At 46.5% G+C, this 17,892-nt stretch overlaps 1 protein-coding gene across 2 annotated transcripts in view; it reads left to right on the top strand.

Moving 5' to 3' along the window:
- LOC119405991 (pancreatic lipase-related protein 2) overlaps positions 1-17,892 on the top strand; it is a 118,979-nt gene that overhangs the window by 78,468 nt on the left and 22,619 nt on the right. For both annotated transcript variants that reach the window (XM_037672812.2, XM_037672813.2), the window contains exons 3-5: positions 4,372-4,518; positions 16,560-16,668; positions 17,184-17,303. In XM_037672812.2, the coding sequence (XP_037528740.1) occupies positions 4,372-4,518; positions 16,560-16,668; positions 17,184-17,303 (376 nt within the window). The remainder of the gene's footprint in view (positions 1-4,371; positions 4,519-16,559; positions 16,669-17,183; positions 17,304-17,892) is intronic.

Here is a 17,892-nt window from a genome sequence, read left to right as displayed (position 1 = left end):
TATTTTTGTCACCAGCCTTGAAAGTGGGATGGTATCTTCCTGTGTGCTTTCATGAGCTGCCCGAGCGGCATTATCGAGGTCTCACGCTGCCAGCGGTCTTCGGGGGCTTGCACATGAGATAACGCTCGCTCTATGGTGCCTACCAAGCAGCCGAACCAACCGGACCAATCGTCAACGCCACCTGTCCTCTTTGATGCATCTCTGTATGCCAACTGGACTGCGCCGAAGAGAGGCCACACTGTTTTATCGCTTATGGCTAGGCGTGGCATTTACGAAGTCCTATTCCTTTCGGATTGGAAGTTGCGAGGAGACGCTACACCACGTCCTGTGCGACTGTCCGGCATATAATGTTCAGAGACATTCACTGGCGTCCGTTCTAGAGCGCATTGACAGTAGACAAATGTCTGTTGAAAGAGTTCTTGCATGCCGTCAACAGAAGACATCACAGCTGAAGGCGACGAAGACACTGCTGAGGTTTTTAGAGGAGACGAACTCGGACAAACGGCTGTAACAGAAATGTCGCGTACCACGCAAGAGTGACCGACTGATCCTGTGTGTGCTGTGTCATGTGCTATCTGTCTATCTTCCTCTCTCTCTTTTCTCTCCATCTTTAATCTCCCCCACCCTGTCCCCATGTGTAGGATAGCAAACCGGTTGTCCCTATACTGGTTAACCTCCCTGCCTTTCCTTCTCTAATTATTTCTTCTCTTCTTCTACTTGTCACCAGCCGCCGAAATGCGGTTGCCGCTGCTAATGTCGAACCCACGGCCTTGATATCGACATCGAAACGCTCAAGCTACCACGACAGGTGTTACAAGATATTGAACACGTGCGGTCGGTTAAGCTAGATCGGTAGCCAGAAATTTGTTGTTCGGAAGCCACCGAGAGACCTCATGATGAAATATGACCATGAATAATGCAGCGATTCAATTACTATGCCAGTCCATTTTTCTTGCGCGCTCCGTCTGTGGTTCTGACGGCACACCAACTACAGTAAAGGTGGTCCATAAATAAAATGCCTGTCAAATAGTGGCCCTCACATATATAGACGCTTGGGCCTCATTATAATTCTATCCATCAGCTTCTAGTCGACGCCACAGGTATTTATAAAGTCCGACCTGGGCAACGCAAACGTTCATGAATAAAGAAATATCATTGCGGCTTCGAAAATTCAGTCAGAAAAAGTGCCAGGATACTGGTGGTTTTCAAAGAGGACCTATAAAGCATGTACTTGACATCATTTGTCCTGTTCTTACTCATATTTATAACGTGATTATATCGGCTAGTCAATTTCCGAAAGACATGCAAATAGCTCGAGTACAGACGGTGTTCAAAACAGGCGATTGAAACTGTGCTAAATAACTATCGTCCAATTTGAATACTACCAGCATTCTCGAAAGGCATTGAAAAGATTATTCACGCTAAGACATTATCATATCTCTATCTCGAAAAAAAAAGAAATAACTTACTAGCTGATCATCAACACGGCTTTAGAAAGCAACGTTCCACAGATACTGCTCTTTTAGCTCAAATAGAAGCAATCCTACAAGCTTTCAATGATACATAAATTAAATTTGGCAATCCATATTGATTTTTCCAAAGCATTTGATCTTGTAAATCACAAAATTTTACTCACTAAGCTGCCAGCTTACGGTATACGTGGTATACAGCTTTAGAGCTCTTTGAATCTTACTTATCGCATCGATCACAATATGTGGAGCTAGGAAACGAAAAGTCCAGTTTTCAGGCTGTAAGATTCGGAGTTCCGCAGGGGAGTATCCTTGGGCCACTCCTGTTCATAATTTACGTAAATGACATGCCAAGCAGTTCAAATCAGGCAAAATTTATTTCCTATGCGGATGACACCACGATGTTCACACAGCTACATCAGAAACGGAAGTTGTGCTACAAGGGCACAGAATGCTAAGAGAATTTAAACAGTGGGCTGATGCAAACTGTTTGCGAATATATTCCAGCAAAACAAAAGTTACGGTCTACACGCAAAAAGGCAAACAATTATGAAGTTCAATACAGGTGAAAATTGGTACGGATGATTTAGAAATTGTAAACACAGTCTCCACATTAGGTGTAACATTTTCTAAAGACCTAAGCTGGAACGATCACGTCGAACAGCTCAGTAAAAAGCTCTCTGCTGTGGGGAACCATAGCTCGCTTGAAATATTTTCTTCCAATTAAAGTTAAAACTTTGCTTTACAATACTCTGGGGTTTTCAATTCTGCAATACTGCAACCTTGTTTGGGGGAACCATTAACAAGACAAATCTTACGAAATTGTATTTGCTCAAACAAGAAAAGAGCTGTTCGATACATTGCCAATGTTCCTAGCTCATTTTATACGAAGGATCTGTTCAGTAAAGTTTGATATTCTACCTGTATTTTTTTATACGATTATCGCTTAAATTTTAACCTAGAAGTCACACTTAAAGTCCTAGAATTCTATTGTATTTCCGCTGGCTGATCTGAATGTAAACCGTAGCATTCGTTATAGCTAGGCATAAGGAAAAATTTCATGTCCCTACACCTCGAGGTAAATATGACAAACAATCATTAACACGCACTGTGCCCATCTTACTAATGAACTTCGCAAAGGAAGAGTTTGATTCTCTGCGTAATTCTAATCATGCGATAAGAATATCCTGTCAGTCGTACCAGAGAGATGACTGATGTTCTATATGAAATTTGTTTGTCACTTGTGTTAAAATCGCGTGCTCCGTGTTAGCAAAGAACGTGTACACGCGTGTATATAGACCTGTGTACATAGCATACTTGTGTACGGGGTAAGGAAATGTGTGTATGCGTAGTGTACACTTTTTTTTGTAGGTACATATTTTTATTTGTGTATGCATAAATATGTATGTATACATACTTTCTCTTTCTGACTGAAATAGTATCTTTGTCTCGCGTATTATTTTGTTTCAAGTGTTCTATTTATTCATTACATTTCTGCAGTGTGTTGTTGTCATTTGCAAAAGGGGGCGGGACCCCTGTCAAGCTCCTTTAGCTTTTAGTCCTGTCTCCTCTTTTTCAATGACAAATAAAATAAAAGTGATTGATTGATTGAAAATATATAAGCGCAGGCTCTGAACACCGCAACCATCGGCAGCTTTTATTACACATTTATGTAAAATTAAATAAAGGGAAATTACATATAGCGCCATCCAGGCTACATTGCAGGCGGGCGAAGCCAATAAAAAATGTTGTTAGGACTTTCAAAAGTTTGTCTTACATCACTGTATTGCCCTATCGTGTGTACTGCCTTTACTGCGTGCTTGGCTCTTTTGTCATCTACCTTTTTTTTTCATTTCTCTTATTGTTATATGTCGGGTAAGCAGGAACAAGTAAATGGTGCTCACTGAGATTATAATGTTGTTGCGCTGAGCGAAAGCTGCGAAAGACTAACAAAGAAGACAATTAGGATTAACGAGGGACAAGGAGGACTAACAAAGGGAACAGGACAATTATGTCCTGTTCTCCTTGTTAGTCTTTCGCAACTTTCGCTCAGCGTAACTGCATTATAGAATGTTGTAGCAACCAGCCCAAGTTGGAGCTTTAGTGCTCTGCGAGACTAATTCATAAAATTAATCAAACTATGTGATTTATTTTGGGCTCGCTGCAACTCTGACTCAGCAAAATGTACTCAGCATGGCTCACTCGGTCTGAAAAATCACCAACACTAATTATTCTGCTCGCTCGGACTCGACCTCGCTAAAATTATACTCAGTTGGTCTCACTTGTACTCACTCGCTAATATGATGCTCAGCTGCACAAACTTCTACTTGGACTCACCTAATTAGACCCACCCGGGCTCACCCGAACTCAAGATCACCAGAACTACCTTCCTATACTTAGTCGGGCTGCTCATTCTCAATCTGACCGATATTCCTCATCTGGGCTCATTCGGAGTCAAACTCACCAAATTTCCGCTTAGTCAGACTCGCTGTGACTCAAGTTCACGGCTAAACCTGAATGAGTGAGCCGACTCATGATTCTTAATTGCTGACCCGAAGGTCGCGGGATAGAATCCCGGCTGCGGCGGCCGCATTTCTCTGAGTCTTAGGCCTCTAGCATTTCTATGAAGGCGAAATGCTAGAGGCCTTAGATTTAGGTGCACGTTATAGAATTCAGGCAGTCGAAATTTCCGGAGTCATCCACTACGATGTTCCTCATAATCATATCGTGGTTTTGGGACGTAAAACCCCAGCAATTAGTATTGTTGTATTATTACTCATGAGTGCACTTGTAGACGCTACGAGGGTAGCCGAGCGGGTACGTTGTTGGTTAACCTCCCTGCATTTCCATTTCCGTTTTTCACACTTTCTGTGTTGACGATGTCCTTTATCGTGATTTACAGGACATGTCCACGGAGCTGCTGACCAAGGACAACTACAACGTGATCGTGGTCGACTGGTCACAGGCCGCGCAGCCCCCTTACACTCAGGCGGTGGCCAACGCACGAATGGTGGGCGCCCTCGTTGCCGACATGATCATGCACATCCAGGTGAGAATGCGCGTGCATATGGAATTCTTTGTTCATAGTAGGAAAATAATTCAGGCACGCAGACATGGCCGCAGCTGAACAGAAACGAACGACAGAGGCGCCTAACTCTTTGTAGCCGTTGCCGGACGGTAACCCTCTTTGTGACAACCTAGGCAGCGACGGGACATTGCAACACATCATCTGCGACTGTGCTCGCTAAAATGTGCAGAGAAAATCCCTCAAAAACATTTTAGCTCGCCTTGACCACAGACCGATGACGGGAGCAACTGTTTTGGAATGTCGTTCTGCTAAGTCATCGCGGATGAAGGCAACGAAGGCATTGCTAAAATTTTTGAAGACGCTAGACTTGCACAAGCGGTTATAGATAGACCAATAGGGATGTCGTGACTGTGAGGGCTATGAATTCGTGTGTGTGTGCTCCTCCTATCTCTTTATCTCTCTCGCTCTCTTACTGTACTCCCCCATCCCTCTCCCCAGTGTAGGGCGGCATACCAGTTATTCTAGACTGGTTAACATTCCAGCCTTTCTTTTCACTCCTGTTCCTTCTTTCCTTCCCAGACGGTCATTCCTTAATGCGTGAGATAATGAGAAGGTGTGATGCAGGTTGTTTTTCTCTTCACAACAGCTCTCTATGACTTGAGCGTCGGAGAGCTTTATTGAGGACAAAGCCGTTGATTCACCAAACACACACAACTTTTAATTATACACTGAAGGAGAAATAACTCTACATAGGCAAACGCTTAACAAAAAGTTCACTGCACACGTTAAACCACTCTTAATAACAAACAAAAGGCATGTTCAAAGACTTAAACTGTGCAGTCTACTTCTGACGCGGCTGAGCAGGAAGCGTGGAATAAAACCAGTTCATTCACAAATCGCCGGGCTTGACGTATGGGTTGACGCGGGCTGGCTGGTGAAAGAGGAAACGGTGCTGCTGGCCGCACGATGAGACGCCAGTCGCGTGGATGCGCAGCTCGGGCCCGTAGCCAACTGCTGCTGCTGTTAGCGCCGGCACCGGCCAGGCAAGTCCGCGTAGCTCGGGCCCGTAGGTGTCCTCGCTCGGAACTGGGCAGGAGGCTGCTGTTGGAGGCCGGGTCCGAAACCCGTCTCGCGCCCGGTCCGGTGCCATGGTGTCGGCTTGTCTGGTTCCCTTCGAACTCGACGGCAGGAGGCTCTTCTTCGGGCTTTTCCTCGGTCTCGGGTAAACTCCTGGACTCCTCATTGGGTCCGAAGACGGCCTGTCTTCAGCGCCCGGTGGCCCCTGCCAACCTTCGGCTTGTCTGGTTCCCTTCGATCCGTGTTGGTTTCTGACTCCCCGCCTCTTCTTCGACTTTTCCTCGGCCCTTCATGAGGTATCGTCGTCGTCTCGTCCATTCGGCACTCTGCCCACCTCCGCGCGCGCACTCCAATTGTCGTCTCTCTTTATCACGCGCACTTTCCACAGGCGCACAATTCAAACGCGCACTCCACTCATCACAGAAGGGTAGCAGATCACAGATCGAGGCTGAATTGATCCAAAATCCTATATACAGGGGCGCCGAACTGCAGACGGTCGCGTCTATCCAAGAGCGACCACCGTAGAATGGTGTTGTTCCCCGTCTCGATCACTGATCACGAAGAACTGTTAAACTACATTTTTAGTTTTGTTTGCAGCTTCACGCCATGAATATATGAATTCAGTTTATTTGTGAGTTGTGCTGTATCCTACCCCCAGAACTGATTTGTTTTGCATAGAAATGTGTCTGATCAGCGCATATAGCCCTGGTAGATTTACAAGTTTTCCTATTGCGTTTTCTTAAGCGACATAATGCATACCGGGCCCATTCTGGCGCTATCGTGGCGAAAGTTGAATGAAAAAACGCTGGTGCAGGGATATTAGGCGCTGGTTGGTCCGGTATGTTGGAATAAGGCAGCGTGGTATATGTTACGAAGGTCTACTGAGAACAAACTCCTTTTGCAACGATGCATATATATCTTCCAGGTCAAGGGCGTAGCCAGAAATATTTTTTGGGGGGGCGGTGGGGGGGGGGGGGGAAGGAGGTGGAGATTGAACGCTCGCAACACCTCTCCTCCCCTTGCTACGCCAGTGGTCTTTTTGTTGGTTCTTATCGGTTGTTCTCATCTCAGTTTTTCCTTCGACGCAGCTGCGTGAGTTAACGTCAATCCCAAGCTTGTCACTAATTGACTTCAAGCATGATTCAGGTGTCTCTCCCTAAAATTTACCTTCCCCTCCATCTCCCCCGCCCCCCCCCCCCCCCCCCACCTCTTATCTAATTTACCTCAGTGTGCAGGTAATCTACGGTATTGAGACAAACGTCGTAGATACCGCTTCTGTGACATGTTTTCTGGATTTCAGCGTCACGGCCAACGACACCTCTTAGTCGACGTCTACTGCATAGCGCATTTCTCTTGCGACCTGCTGAGGGGGCCCTTGGCAGTGACCTTGAGAGACTGAGATGCGAGACGAAAGCAAAAACAATAAGCTACAAAAGCCAAGCACTCAAGTCAGGCCACTTTCAATCAGCTCTACGTCTGTTTGTCTTTCTCGGCTGTCGAATTACAGGGCTTCTCGGGAGTGTAAACACGAACGTTCACGACCGAGTACACAGGCGGGCGCGCACGTGTTCAAGGTCCTCTAAGAAGGCGAGTTCGAAGGAAAAAAAAAATCACTGCGCATGCGTATACAGTCCCGCTTGCACTGCGCTGAATGTATAGCGTCCATCGCAACTTCGACGGCTATCCTGTCGTCCGGAGCGAAGGAGCACCTGTTTGAAGGACAAACACGAGGGGTGTGGAGTGTTCGGTGCTCCTACAGTGGCGCGCTAAGAACATAAGGACCGCAGCCCGAAGGAGGCACATGCCTTTTCGTTGCTGGTCTGCAGTCTTCGATGTTGCAATGTTTGCCTTCGTCCGCATCCTTTCAAACCGTCGAGAAGGCCGTGCCTGTGTTGTTTCTCAGCTGCGTCGTCGAACTGGTGCCAAAAAGAACGCCGTGCAGCCTCATTTGTGATGCGTCACGGGGACCTAGGTTTCTCTATGCTCATTGTTTCTCGTGTTATCTCTTCTTTTTTAATAAAAGAAGCGGAACTTGTGAATCGCGTCGCATGCCTAAACGCTGGGGTTTACGTGCGTCCGGCAGAATGTATTAAGAGCACTTTCAACCAACGAGAACAGGACACGAGAGTGTTTAGCATACAATCTGGCCTTGCGAAGATATGCGGACAGTTACTCCGCCCGAGATGCTCCTTTTATCATGCGTAGGGAGTAAAGATGTAGTGAGAGTCGAATGTTGCGTGAGGTGGCGAGTGGGGAAACACTCTTTTTTCCAGAAGGCAGCCTCTGGAAAAAAAGATTGACGAAGCTTGCACCAAGCAGCGCACGGCTCGAAACAGCGAAACTGGACGATTCTGAAGACCAATCATGGTTGCTTCGTGGTTGTTGCTAGGCCTTAGCTAGGTGATTCAGTTTGTTTCTAGGTCGCTTCTAGGTCGTTGCTAGGCTTTAGCTAGGTGATGCTAGGTTGTCTGTACGTTGATTCTCAGCGCAGAGAGTTTCGAGTTAAACAGCAGACAGTCACATACACGACACAGAAGTCCAAACTCCAGGGGAGAAACTCGCGCTGAAACCAAGCGTTCACATCCCTCATAGATCTACGGGCCCGTCGTCGTTGGCGTAGGCATTCCATCGCTTCGGGGTCTTCTCGCAGCCACCATCGCATTTCCCGTCCCCCAGTATTCCCTCGTTGTACGTATTCGGGGTCTTCGGCCCGCCGCCGTCGCTTCGCAGCCATTTGTTGTTGGGCTAACCGTTGCTTTCTTCATTTTTAGTGGACCACTGGTGAGCACTGGGATTTGCACAATTTCTGTGGCACATACCCGTTTATGATGATGATGGTTTTTTGGTTCGTCGGACAAGGAACGATTTGCTAAACAGCTTCGCTCTTTAAAAAAATTGTGTTCCACACTCGCCACCTTGGCTACAAGTGGCGCCGGCTCCCAGGAATTAAACGCACAGGAAACGAAATGGATGGGGAAGCCCCTTCCGTTGTAGCTCAAATGGTAGAGCATCGGACGCCTAATTCGAAGGTTGTGGGCTGGGATCCCACCGACAGAAAGGGTTCTTTTTCATCCACTTTAATTCATTTCAATTTACGTCATGATTACTATACCACAGTTAAAAGACAACTATTAATGTCCCCTATGATTTCCTTGGTCTGTTAGATTCATTTTGTTGTATCTAACAAAAAAACGAGCCCCTCGAAAAAAAAAAAAAATCCGCTTCATTCGTTGATTCGGCACAAGATGGACGAACGAGGTGACTAGACAAGAAGGTATGGCACGCGGTCCTTTCGCTCACCTCCTTCTCTACTTGTATATCTATATAGGCAGAACACGCGAAGAGGCACGCACGCTATTCAAATAAGGACGAGTGAGCCGCTAATTGTGAGTCACGTTTAATGAGGTTTCTTCGAGGACAAAAGCGAGAGACCTCGGTATGCTTTAGCTGAGTGAAGTGAATAACAAACAAGACCGTGAGTCAGACCACCACTTTCCATAGTCTTTTGCGCCGTAAGCATATGACGTAGGCACTGACAAAGGTGAGTGCCCATACCAGGTTGCTAAATGCTTTTGTCTTAGAATAACCTGTCTAGAAACACCGATGACACAGAAAACAAACTATGTGTTCGCTCTCCTAGTTTCTCTGGAAATGTGGTAGTGGATGCTATGCGAGGACACGCAAGATCTTGTCCTCTTTTACAGCGAAGATAATTGTGGTCGGCGAAACCTAAGTTAGTCCGTCCTATATACGCAACAACTCCTAGCGCCAGGGGCGTAGCGAGAGGGGGGGGGGGTGAGGAGGGGAGGGGGTTAAACTCTCCCCACCCTCCCGAAAATTTTGGATGTTGCATGCGTATATATACACATAAACATACAAACGCACGCACGAACATACTGAAAGGATGGCTGAAGCCTCCCCCCCCACCCCACCCCCCGAAAATAATTTCTGGCTACGCTTCTGCCTAGCTCGTATATGTGTCCTAAAAACAAGACCGACGACTCATCACTGGTCCACCGAAAAAGAAGAAGCGAACACACGGGCGGCAAACACCTAAGATTTCTGGACAGACGTAACCAATAACTGAGAAATACTTTAGTGAACCTTCGGGATTAACCCAGTAATAAACCGCGGGGTCGCATGTTGAAGCTTCGCTGGTTAACTGTACGGAGAGCTTGGACGGTGATTATTTTTTTACTTGTACTGCTGGATTCATTTAGAAATTGATACTGTTCCCGAGGTACCCATGGACATAGCAGAACATTAGCGAATTTGTGTAACAACAGCGCTAAAAGCGGTCATACAGTGCTCTGCAATAAAAACTCCACCACGCGCTGCACAATCAAACTTTAAAAAAAGAGTAGACGAAGGTACCAAGGAAACACGTGTACGTATGGGAACAATATGTCTGGTTTTCGCCGTTTACACACAGACGCCGCAAAGTCGTAATGAGGTCGTGTGCATTGAAGGCACGCAAGTGCGGTGGCAAAGAGGCGCGTAAGCACGCTGCTTGTTGAACGCCGTATATTTAAACATTTAAGCAGCGTCCAGGCTCGCCAGGTCGCGGTCTCCTTGTGGCACTGAAGTCCGCAGAGTTGTATTTTCTTTATATTGTTTCCACGTACCATTCTGCGTTCGCTGTCGTCCTCGTTTCTTTGTTTCAGTCGCGCGGCGGTTGCGACAAACTCTCACTTTTCTCTCCTTACGCCTCTGAAAACCAAGACCGCGTTCTTCACCGACATGCGAGACGCACCCAGTTGTGAAAAAGTATGGGAAGAGGGGGGGGGGGAGAGAAAGGGGGAGGGGAGTAGGGGTGCTAATAATGCGAGACCTTGAGGGGGGAGGGGGTAAGTGTAGGAGTGAGGCAGCCGTCCGAAATAACAGATGAGGGGATCGTACCCGCGCCCTGCCTCGCGGCGGGTGCAAGCGCGTCATCATCGCTGCTGGTGTCCCGCTACACGCTGTACAGTCACGCCCTGCACGCCGGACGTTGGTCGTGGGTTCGTGCGCGGACTGCCAATTTCGCGGCGACATGAAGACGTAAACGGGCACGCGTACTTTCCTTTTCGATCTTTTTTTTTTGTTGCGAGCCGGCGGTCGTCTTTGAGCTTTGCGGATACCCTCCGTTTCCTCATCCGTCGTTCATTTTCACTTTCCATTTTCGTTTGTGTTCCGTTTAGTCTTCCGTCCCGTAGTTTTCGTACTTTACGGCTCGAAGCAAATGAGAAGCAATGTGTGCCCGAGGCGTCGGTGCCAATTGCCTTCCAGTGTCGCGTGAACTTAGCTGAGTCCGGGCGAGCAACAGTGATTATCTCGAAAGACGACGTTCGGAACGCATCGGCCACGGCGGGGTGCCTTCGAATTAACATAACGCAGGACAATTAACGACCGTTGGCCGAACGTCCCAAGGTGAACTGCGTTGTAGCGACAAAGCAAAAACCAAAGAAAAGAAAGGATAGGCCTCTGCCAATGGCTCGCAGGCGTACGTTAAAGAACATCGTCAGCTGCGTTCGTCTACATCCCGTCATTGCCCGCCAGAATTTACGAATATCTTTGCCATTTTTCCCCCTTCCCTCTAGCCTTCTCTCTTTCCCGTAATGCCGACGCATGTTCAGGTGTCAGGAGCACAGTAGGCAGATTTACGTAGCAGTAAGCAGCAGCCTTGGAGGAGTACAGACAAGAAAAAAATTTTTTTCCGTCAAATGAAACGTCGAGCCCACAAAATCCCAGAAAATGTTCAGGTAAGCGTGACTGCGCCTCAGAAACTTAATTACAACATGCTTCTAAAAACAATGCTAGTTTCGGCTTCTACCGTACACTGACGTCACGACGCGGTATGAGCTGCCCGTCACGTGCTTGCACCGGATATCGTGACGTTTCCACGGCCGCTCCGATCCGTGGCATCATTGGGGATGCACAAGCAGCCATTTTGAATGTTTTGGTACCTGACGTGATCACAACTATAGCTGTAGTCTTACGTGAAGGCACCCGAATTAATACTGCAGCCTGACGTCACGCTGATGTCTATGTCAGTAGGTGCGCCATGCGAGAAATGACTTGCGGAAATTGAAAAATGTCAAAATAGAATACCTTATCAACATCTAATGAGCTTCACACTTGCTCAGAGCCGTCTTTGCACGCGGGAGATTTGTACAGCGGCATAAACTCATCTTCGAAAATTGTTGTCCGTAAACCTTTAATTGTTGTCGGTACACTTGTCTTATAAGGAATAAAATCCTTATTTGTCAACCAACCTCACTGTCCGTTTTACTGGTGTTACTATGTTTACAGAGATAGGTGAAGCCGACAGAGGCGGTAACGAAGACCACTAAACACAGTGCGTGAAGGTACATCGCCGTCTGGCGCGGCGCCAGCTGTTCCTCACAAAGTTAATTGCAACTTTATTAATTATTTGCGGGTTTCCGAAGCTCGCCACACGCACCTTGACGTTTCTGACGACACCCACAAGTATGTACACGATAATGACACATCAATTAGCCGGACTTTCCTCTCTAATTACCCCCGTAATGTCTACTCTGTACAACGAGAGGCTTGTTCGCCTCGGCACGTCCTCTGGTGTGCTTGCTGTCCTCTTGCGGGACGGAATTAACGTAGCATTTCGTTAATATTCTGGTACTTGAATCATGATAACGCCTGTTTCTGAAAACGCAATGAGCAATTTGGGCCGTAACTTAGCCCTAAATTGTTCGTATTTCACTTGTCTATGTATGTGCACGCATGCAATAAATCAGTGTGGGGCTCGTGCACCTGTACCACGGTGTGTATCTGCGCGTGTCCCATGGATTATTGCTGGCTTTTCTCACTATACCAATTGAATGGGAAGCTATCTTCACCAAGATGTACTTTAGGGCTAGTTGGTTCATAATCGCAGTAAAACAGCGCCGGCGAAAACAAGAGACCAGACGAGAAGGACACGTAACACAAGGCGCTTTGTGTTACGTGTCCTTCTCCTCGTCTGGTCTGTTGTTTTCGCCGGCGCTGTTTTACTGCTATCTTCACCTTTTTCTTATTAAGGTAAACCTCTCTGTATCGGGCCCAGGCCTTTCTTTAGGAAGACGATGAAGATAACATAATTACAGTGACCATGATCAGCATGATTCTCCCGGAAGTTACTCCGTACAGACATCTCAATATACGGATCAATGACATTCCATCTTTCTTGGAATAAGCACGTGGACACCACCACGTGAAACTGTCATCGGAAACAAACCTTCTTAAGGCGCTCGTTAAAACTAGCGATGCCTGAAGTCCTACTCCTTGTATATAATATCATAGTCCAAACTTTGTTTGGATATGCTGTAATAATATGAGATCTGTTTACAAAGAATAATACCGAAGAAAAATGAGGAAGCTTCAGTTTCCTGCAAGAGCAAAGTTTACAACTCGTACGCATGTCTCAGAACTTCTAGGCGGAGTAGTTTGCTGTCTCTGGCACAAACAAATCGAGCTGCTTACTTAAAATATTTCAATTAATCACTCGTCATTATTACAAAGACACATCACGTGTACTAGCATTTTCTGCGGGTTATACCACAGGGCAACGACAATGATAGCCTCTAACACAATTCTTTTAAATAGGTAGTTGCGGAAAATAATGTCACCCTACAACCGTTAAGAAGTAAATGACATTACTGATGTTGTAAACCCAAGGACATTGTTATTCGAATCCCTTCTGAACTTTTTTTTCGAAACCTTGCACACTAAGCAAATATGTGCCAGTAGTTTCTTTCTGTATTTCGCACTTTGAATTGCGTAACCACCTCGCGAAGGTCCTGGAAGATGATCGCAGTATTACGTAAATAAATGAAATGAGATGGAATTCGCAGAGACCTATACGACACACTCAACCTCATCATCGTTGCCATTCCGTTGTAATATCATTCACAGCGACAATATCGAGGGAAAAGGAAAGACTAGACGTTAAATCAATATTCCAACAGGCATCGACGGCGACTGGAGGTTTGCTCAATCGCAGAAAATGGTTAATAACTCCGCGGACGGATTGCTTCCTCGCACTACGTTAAACTCCCTCAATAATAGAATTGCCCTTTGCATCTTATCCATTTTCTCTTCTCATTTGATTCACTCCACTCGGTCTTCTTTGAAGTGTTTGACAAGCTGCCAGCTCTTCTTTATGCGTTCATAGCTGTCCTCCCGGCGATAAGGCAGGAAAAACCACGAGGAAGAAAATTGAGAGAAAAAAAGCAACAAGTCAGAAACTGAATAACGATATGGAAGTTCATCCTGGGAGCAAGCTAGCGGCAGTTTGACCCGTTATACGCGTAGCTTTTGCACATACGGTGATGAAAATCCAGCTAATTATGAATGCTAAAAACGTAGCTGTAGCTATCAGTGAGCTCGTTAGTCAATGTCGGAGCGTCGGCATGCATTCGTGATGTATTATCACCCTGCTGGTTAATATGGACGTGTAATGATTCAAACGGTTAGTGAAGGGAATGATTAATTAAGAGCTGAGCGTCGCGACTGCGCATAGGATCGGTTGAAGCATCGCACCGGAATTCGATTCAGTTTGCGAGCAAAAACGGAAGCGCTGGCTCTACTCGCGGTGGTTAGGCCGAATGAGTTTAGTGCGACTGACTTTCTTTTTACAATTTCTTTGGAGCGTTTTTTAGACTAGAATCGTTGAAACTGCATTCTGCATACACCTACGCCCATCGGAGCGTTGCCTACACACAAGGCCTCGAAATTTTATAAAAAAAACACCATGGTGGATCGGTGGCTGTGTCGCTCCGTTCCTGAGCACGATGTCACGGGCTCGACTCCTGACAGTGTCGTTGCATCTCTACGAGAGCAGAAATCCGACACGGCCACTTTATTGCGTTCGCGTGCGTGTTCAGAAAGCCAAGATAGTCAAAGTTATACCATATCTTCCAGGCCATGTTATACCCCACATTGTCAGCTGGGCCTGTCACCTAAATACTTTTTGTACGCCTAAATGGAAAAACGATTTTTCTCGTATTAGTAAATTACTCTATCACACTCAAAATAACCACGCTGGCCGGGAGAAGACGCTTGATAAGCGAGAAAACGCGCAAAAACAAAGTGCCGGTGGCGACGCCACCTTGAAGTTCCAGCACCAATCGCCGTGACGTCATAGATTCTGACGGCGTCTACTAGGGCCTACGTAATTCCTAACTAGTGAATATGTAGCGCATTATCCTCTGCGAGAGGCAGAGATGTACCATACCAAGAATATTTCGTTGAACAAATGATACCAAAAGTACGAAAAAAAGCTGTTTTAAATCCCTGACGTCATGCGCGAAGATTTCAGCGCGAAATATGAAAATGAAACTTTGACCTTGATTTTCTCTTACCTTAATAAATTAATGGTGGTTAAATTAACGAAAATAGTGTTTCCAGAGCGTTGTGTATCAGTCGCAATTAATTCATTGTTTCACTTTAGTTTTAACTAAAATGTAAAACCAAAGCAACCTTTATATTTCTAAAATAAAGATAGGGCGTGCAAACACGGACACAAGAGAGAAATCAGGACACCACAAACGCCGGCGTTTGTGGTGTCCTGACTTCTCTCTTGTGTCCGTGTTTGCACGCCCTATCTTTTTTTTCTTTTAGAATGAATACTTACCAACTAGCTCAGCTCTCTGTTATTTATATTTCTGTAAATGCGCACGAACTACTTAAACCAATAGAATATGTGACCAGTGCCCGGTCAAAAACAATTACCTATAGGACAGCAAATCACATGCGCACAACAACAAATATGCTTAATTGAACACTCATGAAAATTAAAAAAAATATTTTAACATTTCATTAGACAAGTAGAAGCGTTTGCTATGTAGGGCTCAAATTTATGTCTAACTTTATTTTCTCAGACAGAGCCCTCTAAGTTATCGTAAGCACTGAAATAGTAAGATTTAAGGGCAGAAAAACTTCTATTTCCTCCCTGTATCTCTCTCTGTCTGTCTGTCTGTCTGTCACAGACTGAAGCATTACTTTCCAACGGAGTGTACCGTGCCACGATTTGCCTTCACTCGTCGTCTTACCAGGCACAGCATTGTGCTGAGGTATGTTGTGGGCAGCAAGGAGTTGGCGCAGTTACGGGATTGGCAAGTCCACAGCTATAATATGGCTTCTGTTTAAGCAGGTCGGTAGAGAATACTTGGAAGTAGTCGGCTCCACGAGACATTTTCCGTGATGCGCAGCACCACACAAATATACGATGATGACACGACCGAAGGAAGGAGGTCTGGGAGTATTGCCTGTTCATACTACTGCAGAAACCATTGCGCGAAAAGCGAACAGCGGACGCGATGAAGACAGGACAATCGATAACTCATTAAGGCGAACGCCTAGATGCTTCATCAAACGCGAAAATTGACCGTCGGAGTCGTGGGCAACACGAGTGATACAAAAAAGCATCAACACGTGATGGTGTCACCATAGGACGTCATCATGACGGCACAGACCGCCAAAATGTGTGACGTACGTCATCATGACGTCACTGTGGCGTCACGTGGCGTAACGTTACATGGTGTCGTCATCATGACGTCACTTTGGTGCCACGTGACGTAACGTCACATGGTGTCGTCATCACATGGTATCGTAATTTGGCCAAAAGAGGGCCGATCACGGAGGCAATGCAAAACCAGGTGAGGTGCCTCCGATCCTGGAGGCAGTGCAAAACCACGTTATGCGCAGAAAGCTTTCGTAGGGTGGCAGGACAGGATCACTACATAGACCGAGAAGAAAACAAGAACATGGCTTTCGGCTAGAGTAGTCTTAGGTGAATGCATAAGGGACCCTGTGAGTTTTTAGTACTAACTTTCATTTTTTCGAAGTTAGCGCATTTTCCTGCATTCATCTCGTACCCTGTGCGCTTTTTGTACTTTGTTTTCTGCAGTACGATGGCGGCACGAGCCAGCTTAGCCCAGCGTGGAGCTTCTATGTTCCGCACTTTGTTGAGAGTGTGGCTCTTCTCGCAGGACCGTTACAGCGTGGCCGGCAGTGACTTCCACCTGATTGGCTACAACGTGGGCGCTCACATCGCTGGTTACGCCGGCGAAAGGGTCAAGGGAATCGGACGCATCACCGGTGAGTCGAACAGAGGACGTGAACTCCCTTTTCGCTTTAAGACGGAGTCGTTTATAATAATAACAAGGCTTAATTTTTGTCACATTGATGGAGGAGCTGGGGGTAAAAAGCCATTCTTCATAGGGACTGCTTGACACGAGCCAATATAGAAACTACTAGAATGGATGCTGGATATTATCGTGGGTATAGTGTACACACTAGTGGTGTAGTGGAAATCATGATTTCAATCGGGATGGATCAGATCTTCCTTTTTTTCTTTTTTACGAGGGCAGAAAGTTGTAGAAGAACGCGCTATACTGCCCCTCGTGTACGTTTAAACAATCGTACGTGATGCACTGGTGCGTACGTACTTTGCCTGATTAGTTTATTTTCGAGGTACAAATGACTTGACCTTATGAACAACACAAGGCCTAGCATGCAAACGTAAACTACGCACTTGGCAAGTAGACCCAGTGTGTACGTGATGTACGCCCGCGCTGACACAAAAAGCGCTCCGCGCGCCTCCTTTATTGCAGGCCTGGATCCGGCTGACCCGTACTTTGCCAACACTGACAAGGTGGTGCGACTGGACCCGTCGGACGCCGACTTTGTCGACGTCATCCACACTGGAGGATCCAGCTTCGACGCCAGTCCAAGTAAGCTGTACACATCTACTCGGAATAAGAACGTATTTTTTTTCCAACGCATTTGTTGGGGGTCCTCCAGGCGAAAAGCTGCGACACGCAGCTGCACTGTGCCTAGAGAGAGAGAGAGAAATAACTTTATTGGGTCCAGCGGTTTGGAGACCACTTTTGCACAAGGTCTCCTATTTGAGGCGAGCGAAGCGTGCACGGAGCTCTCGGAAGCTCGAAAGCGGGACGTTGTTTGCAGAGAGGGTAGTTTCTGTGAGCCCAGTCACCTCCTATGTGATGATTCGCACAGTGCATGCAACCGTGTTGCCAGTCCTTCATCGACATTGCACAGGCGCTTATGGTTCCATAAAACACTCTGTCGTGTTTCGTGTGGACACATTGCATGAGATACTAGAACACTAAGAACGTAATAATTGTTGGGGTTTAACGTCCCAAAACCAGGATATGAATATGAGGGGACGCCGTAGTGGAGGGCTCCGGAAATTTCGACCACCTGGGGTTCTTTAACGTGCACCTAAATCTAAGTACACGGGCCTCGAGTATTTTCGCCTCCATCGAAAAGGCGGCCGCTGCGGCCGGGATACGATCCCGC

Source organism: Rhipicephalus sanguineus, chromosome 9 (assembly GCF_013339695.2).
Source record: "Rhipicephalus sanguineus isolate Rsan-2018 chromosome 9, BIME_Rsan_1.4, whole genome shotgun sequence".
Lineage (NCBI taxonomy): Eukaryota > Metazoa > Arthropoda > Arachnida > Ixodida > Ixodidae > Rhipicephalus > Rhipicephalus sanguineus.
The sequence above is the reverse complement of the archived record's forward strand: the minus strand, read 5'-3'. Positions and strand labels throughout refer to the sequence as shown.